Source organism: Leuresthes tenuis, unplaced genomic scaffold, assembly GCF_036924035.1.
Source record: "Leuresthes tenuis unplaced genomic scaffold, fLeuTen1.0.hap1 SCAF_1, whole genome shotgun sequence".
Taxonomy (NCBI): Eukaryota; Metazoa; Chordata; class Actinopteri; order Atheriniformes; family Atherinopsidae; genus Leuresthes; species Leuresthes tenuis.
In genome coordinates, this window is record NW_027325355.1 from 14,905,128 (window position 1) to 14,914,424 (window position 9,297).

General features: G+C 39.0%; 1 protein-coding gene across 1 annotated transcript; it reads left to right on the top strand.

Moving 5' to 3' along the window:
• Positions 1–9,238, top strand: LOC140292976 (ly6/PLAUR domain-containing protein 1-like). The gene is made up of 3 exons (XM_072379502.1): positions 1–211; positions 3,124–3,258; positions 6,950–9,238. The coding sequence occupies exons 1-3, from the start codon at positions 163–165 to the stop codon at positions 7,171–7,173; spliced, it is 408 nt and encodes a 135-aa protein (XP_072235603.1). The 5' UTR covers positions 1–162; the 3' UTR covers positions 7,174–9,238.
• The last annotated feature ends 59 nt before the right edge of the window (positions 9,239–9,297 follow it).

Here is a 9,297-nt window from a genome sequence, read left to right on the forward strand (position 1 = left end):
CAGGCTCCCACTTTTGCGGAGCTCTCACCTCAGCCAAGCCGAGAGGATGAGCGGATCCGCATCTGGGCTTTCTCCGCGGCGGGTTCTCCTCCACCTCCTCTGAGCGCCCTCCTCCTGAACTTGTGGTCTGATGTTTCTCCTCTCGGCGTTACTTGGGAGAGGATGCGTCTGTTCGTTTTTGCGACTTTATTTGGAGTGTTTCTCGACGCAGGTAGGTGCAACTTGAGACCGCAGCCCCGTTTCGGGCACCGTGGAGAGCTTTCTTTTTCATTCGCGCGCAACAGGGAGACGCAAGTGCTGAAATTGCTCGTTATTGTAGCTTTCTGTGACACTGTGGGGAGAGTTTTAACAGCTGCCCACACGGTACACTGTTCCAAAATGGATGCAACTTTATTTCCGAGCAGTTAAATCAGAAAGCAGTGGTAGTTTTCTTTGGTAACAGTTTGTTTCATGCTGGTGAGCCTTAAATGTCGTCCTACGCTGGGCGTAGATTCTCTTTTGAGAAATTTAAGCTTGAGAAAATTCCTGGAACTGACGGTCATGTTGCCTTCTGAAAACCCCTGTGCGTTACCTGAAGTATTCCTGCTCCTGTCTGCTTTGAATGGTTCATTTCTTGACTTGGTAAGTGTTGAGAAAGGGAGGGCGCCTCTTTTTTTTTTTTTTTTGCCAAAAACAAACGAGGATCCTGTTTCCAAATATTTCATCAATATTACTCTCTTGCTATTTTCTCTCATTAACCTATCCTTTTTTTTTCTTTTCTTTTTTTTGCGGAAGTAATGAATATTAAGTCGAGCAGTTTTCTTAAGCTGAGCTCTGGGGTTGGATGTTGCACCAGTTTTCCTCAGTCTCCTTCCAGGTGATGGATGGAGGTTTCAGGTATTTGTTTGGTTTACATTAATTACGGTGGATGCGTGGAGATGTGCAGACCTTTATCAGTGGCTGCTGTTTGACTATAGATTAATGATTCTTGCCATCCTAATAATTACACCCTTAATATCTGTCCGTGGGTACTGATAGCTTGGGTGGGATATTTGGAAAAGAAAGGGCAGGCAGGTTTGCAAGACTTTTAGACTTTGATTGAATGCCTGTTTTCGATGCTGCTATTTCTAAAGTATCTTCCACAGATTTGAAAAAAATTAGTTCCACGCTGCTATATTGTTGGTGTAATATAATTCTAAAACTACAGTGTTGAATGGATTTTTCACAGCTTTTGTCCGTTGCTTAAATAAGCCTGCAATGAATGCTTTAGCCACCGCAGACGCCGCATCTTTTACTCTGAGCCTTCACACTTTCTCCTCTGTAGGTCTCACTTTGCTTTCTGCAGATGTCTTGCCCTTTTTTTTTTTTGCATTGCCAGCGTAACCCTAACCCCACATCTCAATGAGGTTTCTGGGCAATAAGAAAAGCTCATCCAGGCAGCAGTAAAAGTATCAAAATGAAAACCCACACAAAGCTCTAAAAGCTATCTACAGAAAGATGTGGTGCCAGGCAGGACTTTTTTTTTCTTTTTAATTATTATTATTACCTCAGGGACTGAGTATGCACATGGGTCATTCAGTATATTGTCAGTTTGTACTGTAAATGGAGTTTTATCACCAAAACATCCGTAGGTTAGAAGTGAATCTAAAAGAACCACTCTGTGCTGTGCTGATTTTATTATTATTATTTATTTTTTTATGGCTTCATCTCAACTCGGGGTGTGAATTTATCACCTCTCTGTTGACGCTCATGAGACGCCAATAAAACCAGCTGAAGATTATGTGCTTTGTAAACTCGGGAAGCCTTGGCCCTGTCCTCCTGCTTGTTGGTGTGATGTCAAAACACCGCAGAAGATAGAAGATGACATTGCACAAACTGACAAAGAGCGATCAGGGGATTCTGTGAATAAAAGCTAACGATGCGCTCCATGCAGACAAAGAAAAATAGCCTTGTAAAGGGCAACATAAAGAAAAACAGACTCAGTTTCCCCAAACAATCTAGACCAAATGCCACACAGTCATTTACTGTGAACAAAGTTAGGCTTTTCAATCTTCACTTTAAAATCAATACATTTGTTAAGAATGTTTCTTTGACTGCTTTGCTCGTATGATTTGCATACAGTGACCAGGCTAACTTTAAAAAAAAAAAAAGAATTCAGATGTGTTAAAATAACAGATGCTGGTTAATTGTTTTTGTTTTTTGTCCTTTTTTTCTTTTTAATCTATAGAAGCAGATCATGTTGTGCTAATTTGTGAGTGTTTGAGCTGCTAACGATGCTTTGTTTTAAATGAAAGAGAACCAGGCTAGCTGTTTCATTCTATTTCCACTCAGGCTAAGCTAAACTAACCATTTAACTTGGAATAGAAAAAAGTAAAGAAATTACTTCTCAGCTATTGCATCTATACGTTTAAATCAGACTTTGGCAAAACTGAGAAGAACGTGGGCTTGATCACTTCTCTCCCTCTCTGCTGTGCTTCAGCTTTGACTCCAAAGCTCCCCTCGTAGAAGTTGCAGTGACTGACACCAGTTTGAGACTTTTTCTTCTGATTGTTTGTTTTCTGTCAGTCATTGAGGCTTCTTGCTAATCACATTAGATGCAACGGAAGGAGCTAAAGGGACCAGACTTTTAAAAAAAAAATTCTTTTTTTGTGTACTACAGGTCCTCATACACATATTGACAGATTCAGCAAACATGACAAGAAACTTTTTAAGCTACCTTGTTGTGCTTTGGATTTTCCCTGTTTGTGCAGATCTAATTTTTCAAATTTCAGTCAGTGAACATTCGAGCGGCTTCAAAGATTTGGTGAGAGCTTTGACTTTTTCAATATCTTGATTTTGGGATCGCTTGTAGGACAAAATGTTATTATTTCAGACTCTTTAATGATAATCTGATGCCAAAGCATAATGAATAATGTCAGTTTTTTATTGGATGAACTTGGACTTTTGTGGCGTTGATATGCAATAAAAAGACAACCTTGCATTTGAAACTTTGGCGTCAGCTCCATCAAATTTTACGGATACTTTACATGACCATTTTTTTAACATCTGACAAACGACCAATGAAGTGCCAACATAACATAAAACACAACATGCTGCAAAAACGATGACTTATATATACTTTTCATTGCCGTCTCTGTCGCACAGGATATTCCCTTCAGATCCAGTGTTACCAGTGTGAGGAGATGAAGCAAAATGACTGCTCCACACCGGAGTATATCGTCAACTGCACAGTCAACGTACAGGACATGTGTCAGAAGGAGGTGCTGGTCAAACCTGATGGTAAGAGTCTGATTTTTGTGTTGTCGTCTCACCTAATGAAGGCACAGTGGCGGCCTCTTGATGGTTGGTGTCTTTTATTTTTACAGAAAACTATCCTCAACTGTCAATCAAACCAAGAGCACATTGTTTGTGACAGATTGAAATGATAGTTTCTGTTTTGAAGGTAAAAGCTTAGGAGAATTCTGCACCTTGGTGGAGTTCTAGGCTTTCTGGGTTTTCCTGCACCTTGACTGGATGCGGGATTAGTAACATAGATATCGAAGTCTCAGGTAATAAGAGCCTTGATAGGTTTTTTTTGCCCTCACATTACCTTTCAAGTCATGCAAGCACTTTGCACAGGCAGCTCATTAAATTATCTGAGATGTTTGCATCTTTAATACTTTCTCCTCAAGGTTGAATGTCAGTTTTCTAATAATATTTTTCACCAAAGAATCCAGCTGTCACTCCTTCTCCAAATACCTTTTTTAATCTTCGTGTCCAAATATCTGGCCCCGCAGATGAGGTCAACACGGCCTACTTTGATGTTCAGCGAAATAGACATTGTTATCTGTTATTTTGTTTCTTGTTCAGCTTCAAAGAAAAAGAGACCCATCAGTTGGTGTGTGGACTTGCAGTTTTACAGCAATCACAATTTCACAGGCTAAATATTGGCCTTTGGCAGATACTTGTGTGAAAGCGTTTGCATCATAAGGCGAAATAAATGCAGCCTTCTATCGCTTTTACTTTCATGTTTATTTTTTTTCATCCCTCTTGGTGTTGTGCAGTTGTTTTATTGTTATTCCAAAAGCAAAGTATTAACCATGTCGTGTTACAGGGATACCTTGGAACCCCAACATTCAGCTCATTTGTCACATATGAGACAGCAACTGACGCAAGATTTGATTAGCTTTGCGCTGCTTTGCAACATATACTGGTTCAGTCTGTTGAGTGTGCGGCCAACAGGCTGCGATGGCGAAAATAAGGAAATAAATATAGAAAATACATTTTTTAGTAGCCATGTGGTAAGAAAAAAAACACATTGAGATGAGAATTTTTTTGGGAACAGATTAATTACCAGTGTGCAAAGAATTCAAAATATTAACATTTATTCTCAAATATTTGTTGAAAATGTACAGTGGGCTACTTTTGCTTTGGGCGTGACAGTTTCTGGTCGTTCATGCAGCCAGAAATCCGTGCTCTATTTATTCTTTAGTTCAAGTTAAAGTTCGGAACTTTTTACGTCACGATCTATAGATTTAGTTTGGTTCTTTTGTGTATTTTTTTTTGTGTTGTCTTTTGGATATTCTGTTTTTTAGTTTTTCTCATGTTGTCATCAGTTTACCCCATTTTTCTTCTTTTATTTGGAAGAGCTTGCCTACTTATGTATTCTGCGTAGTTTACTTCCCATTTTCGTTTCATATCAGGTCCTAATTTGTCAATTACCTCACCTGCATTGTGTTTATTGCTATCTTTCTTTTTTAAGTACCAGATTACCATCGTTGTTTCATATTTTTTATTTACCTTCTTGTGCTCTGTTTTAGTTTTGTTCCTGTCAAGCTATCGTTATTCTGGATTGACGTGTTATAAACTTACTTCCCCTGCAGCGCTTTTAGCTTTGTCAGTAAAAGTCTACATATTTTCCTTTCCTGCCTGCCTCCTTTGGGTCCGTTTGGAACCCATCACACATGCCATGACACTACAGCTACATTAAAAAACATGAAAAGCAATAAAACATTGTGTTTAAGTGCTGCACTAGCATATTTGGCTAGCTCTACTTCATTATCTGAAGTATGTTAGCATAGTGTTGCTTCTAATCTTACAGTATTCACAAACTATGTTACATAAATTTGTTGAGCTACAGGCAAAACTGAAACAACTCATTTTGTTTAGCATGCTATGCTTAGTAGTCTCTAACATTTTATTGATTTTTCGGCAATTGAATCACGCACAGAAATCCTTTTTACATCAATTTACATAGTTGTTTTTTTGTGTGTGCAAAGAATATCTGTCGTGTATGTGGTGGGTTTTGAGATTTACCGAGTTTATTATTGGTTCACTAAAGGCAACATGCGCTGCCTTTTCGGACATCTATATGGCCGACTCTTAAGGGTTAAAGTTTAAGAAATGATGATCATTGCCTCTGATGTTCAAAACTGTGTCAACGTTTGTTTAACTGACACTTAATTTCTTTCTTTCTTAAATTTTCACAATTAGACCATATTTCTTAAGCCTTAGCAATGAGAAAAACAACTATCCAGAATTGGTGGCGAGCCCATAACCTACTGAGCTAAACAGTATACATCTGTATAGTACAGGTTCATATTGATATTGGGTTGGCACGGGTGATGTTCTTCCTTTCGAACACTCTGAGCTAAACTATACGTAATAAACTTTTAAACAAAAATGCATGTATGCTTGCTACTTCTCCAGTGACAGTAAAGCCCTTTCTTCGTAGCACAAAGCAAGGTTTCATATTTATGACAGCTTATGTGTCACCTTAAACTTGTTAAATCGTGTCTTTTTGAAGACCTTATTTCAGAGTTCAGTGACCTCAGATAAATAAATAATGTGTGCCATTCTGAGGCATTCATTTAGCCTTTATTTTTAGACTTTTTCAGATGTGTTGCAATGGTCACCACCACCAGCAGGGGTGGGATTTTGTCACCTACATAACCAAGATAATAGATGAGACGCTTGTTGCTTTATCTGGCATTACCGCATACATTTCACAACTGACATGCCGTTGTCACAAAAGGAAGTGGTTAGAATTCGTGGTCATTTCGTGAGCCGAGGCTGGTCTAAAATTGGAGACACATTGGTAAAATAATGCTCCTAATGAAGTGTTTTAAAAGCAGGTGAAAATTCTTAAGCTACTGAAACATATTCCAGCAGTTTGAGTTTTCTTTGTGGCAGTGTGGCCATGGAACTTCTAAGCTGTGGAAGATATCAGACCGCAGATGGCTTGAAGGTTAAAAGCTATTTTGTAATTGTAGGTTTACGTATGCGGTGTCCTTGCAAAAGGGAACGGAAGGGCAGCCATACTACGGTTGTTTAATTTCACGCATTGACATGACCAACAAGTAAGCTGGCTCCAACTTCTTTAGATATGTCCCACTGATTCCTTGTTCTATATTCCATAAAAAGACTATCCAAGAGGACAAATGCTCAGCTTGTACATATTTATCTTTCACAAGCTTCTGCTGGAAAGATTGAATTTATCTGAATTAGATGTAATCAAAACATTTGTCCATTTTTGTCTAGTCTGTGGAAACTTCATTTGGGGCCAAAAGAAACCACAGGAGAATTAATGCAATAAGGATGCTCATAAAAGATGAAGTACCTGCTATAACACAATGTTATAGCAGCATAAATGCGTAGCATTGTGGAGAAGCAACAGAGTGAGCGGCTCTCAAGTGTAATACAAAGCCACAATTTTATCATATAAATTGTTTCTATACAGCACTGACAAATATCAGTTAATAAGAGCAGACTGGAAGTCGATCGCTCCGATAACTCAAAGACTGCAATAAAATGATACAGCTGGGTTAAAACAAATGACTCTTAAAAGTTACATGTTCAATCTTAGCAATCTAATTAGAGCTGGGAATATGAATCGGCAGTTCTGTGGGAGTCGTGTATTACAAGTGTCTGTCTTAAAGCTGTGCAACTGTTCAGAAGTCCCTTTAGTCTGTGCTTCCTGTCTTTCCTGCAGGGATACATTATCGGAAGTCCTGTGCATCCTCTGGGGCCTGCCTCATTGCCTCCTCTGGCTACCAGCAGTTCTGCACCGGCAAGCTCAACTCGGTCTGCATCACCTGCTGCAGCACCCCACTCTGTAATGGCCCCAAAAGGAAGCGCCCCGTCCCCTCAGTGGCAACTTGGAACCGGCCTCCTCTTCTCCTCCTGCCGGCACTGATGATCCTTCCGCTGGCATAGATGCGCACACACCCCCCCACCACACACACAAACCCGGAGTTTGTTACTTGTTTCGTTGTTCATTTAAAGTTCCCAACCCAAACTAAATAAATTAAGGCTTTTAAACCCAACCACTTAGACTAATCTCCCCCCAATTTCCTGTTATTGTGCCAGAAATTTATTATTTGATGGACAGATGGGAGATTAATATCTATCCTCTCGTCTAATTTATGCCAAAAAGTATATTAGCATATTGCTCATAAGATATTGCCCTAAAACAAATCTTATAAAACAATGGAACGTTAGTTTTTCAACAGTTTGGAGGCATTCAACACCAAAGAGTCCTAATTTTAGTGGTAATAAATCTGACTAGAATGCACATAAACCTGATACCAAGCTGCAGGCAGTGAAGCAGCATCATTGCAGGGTATAGGACCTCAAAAATGCCCCGATGGCTTAATGGAAGCTCATCTCTACTCAAGGCTCCACAATATGGTGGAAAGCCTAAAAACCAGATTTCACCTTGAAGCATAGTGCTGATGGTTTTAAAATGTTAACAGTCGTATCAGGGGGCATTCACATGTTTTTGGCTAAGTAAGAGAAGCTGCCAAAAAAAATAAAAAAAGGTAAAATGGACTTAATACTGCTCCACACAAACTTGAATGTTCTCTATTTGTTTTATTTTCTGTCATGGGGCTCGTACTTGTGATAAATGGGCAGATTTGGACAGCACTCTGGTTTTCTCAGCATCACGAAAAACTGATCTGATCTACAGAACAGCTGGTGAGAACGAGTCCGAGGGTGTACGAACCACTCTGAACCGTTTTATTTCTCTTCTTGCTGGAGCTGTTGAGGCATCTATTCATTTCTTTGCTTTTTTGTGAAGTGGAGCGTTTAGGAGGGAACCTGCTCTGAAGTTATTTTCTGGTTATTACGTGCGCTGTTGGCTGTTGGGAGAAGTTCTTATACTTTCATGCTTTTGTTTTGTGGTCTTTTGATTGATTTGTGGCTTGAAGCAGCACTGCCGTTTTTATTTCTTGTTGATGCCGTAGCTGTTGTTGCTCAGAATTCACAATTTTTCTCTCTTCATTTTTCTTAAATTGATTACTGGTCTTCTGAACCCATGCTATACTGACATTCTTTATATGTTAAATTAAAGCCTGCACTTGGATTTCAATTCGAAGGTTTCTGAGGTCGCGTGCAACACATCGTCCTGTTGGTTTTATGCTCATTATTCACTGCCATATAGTATTGATTGACATGTAACCCCAGATAATATAAAATATGCTGAAATAGTTTTAGAAGTCCACGTGATAAATCACTTAGTCACCCTCGTACATAAAACTGAGCTGATTCTAGACATTAAAAACACATTAATATTACTTATATTTCCATGTGAAATGAGATATTAAACTGTCTCAGAGCTAAAGTACAGTAGTTGATGAAGTTTAGGTTACACAGTGCAGTATAAGGAAATAAACCAATACATTTCTGCACAAGTAGAGCTGCTTCAGGATGATAACGGTCATCTTCACATGTAAGTTTAGATCCTCTTCAAAAGCATTAAACATGCACCTGAATTGTGGATCATTTATGTAACCACTCATGTAGTCCAACTATTTAATCATGAAAGCCTATTTGAGGATCATGTTACGGTTCAGGTGAACGTTTTAGGAAATTTTCAAATTTAATTTAATTCCCCTTTAATTTGTACCGTGAAGTTTGGTTTGACCGCTTACCTTAGATTTGTTTCGAAACTTGTACTACACCGAATTTATAATCTAGTAAGCCGTGCCGTGGGCGTCGACAGTGCAGGAATGTGCACTGTACTGTATGTAAAAGCCACATGTGAGTGGTTTAGAGCAGAGCTAAATGCAAGACACCTCAATTCTCAATTAGACTTTGTTTCGAGGCATTTTATTCGTGAGGCCAGACAGTTGTCAGACAGAACCTGGGCATCTGATCAACATCCATAGTGATTTATCAGATTTTTCTTTTTCTTTTTGTTTGTTTTAATGGTCTTCTGTGAAGAGTAACACTGTATTCTGATGATGTGTGATGTAAATAAATGTTGCAGAAAAACCAAGCTCGTACATCGTGTTTTGCAGCGGCGTGGACAAAACCAAATATTTGCAAAAAGATGTC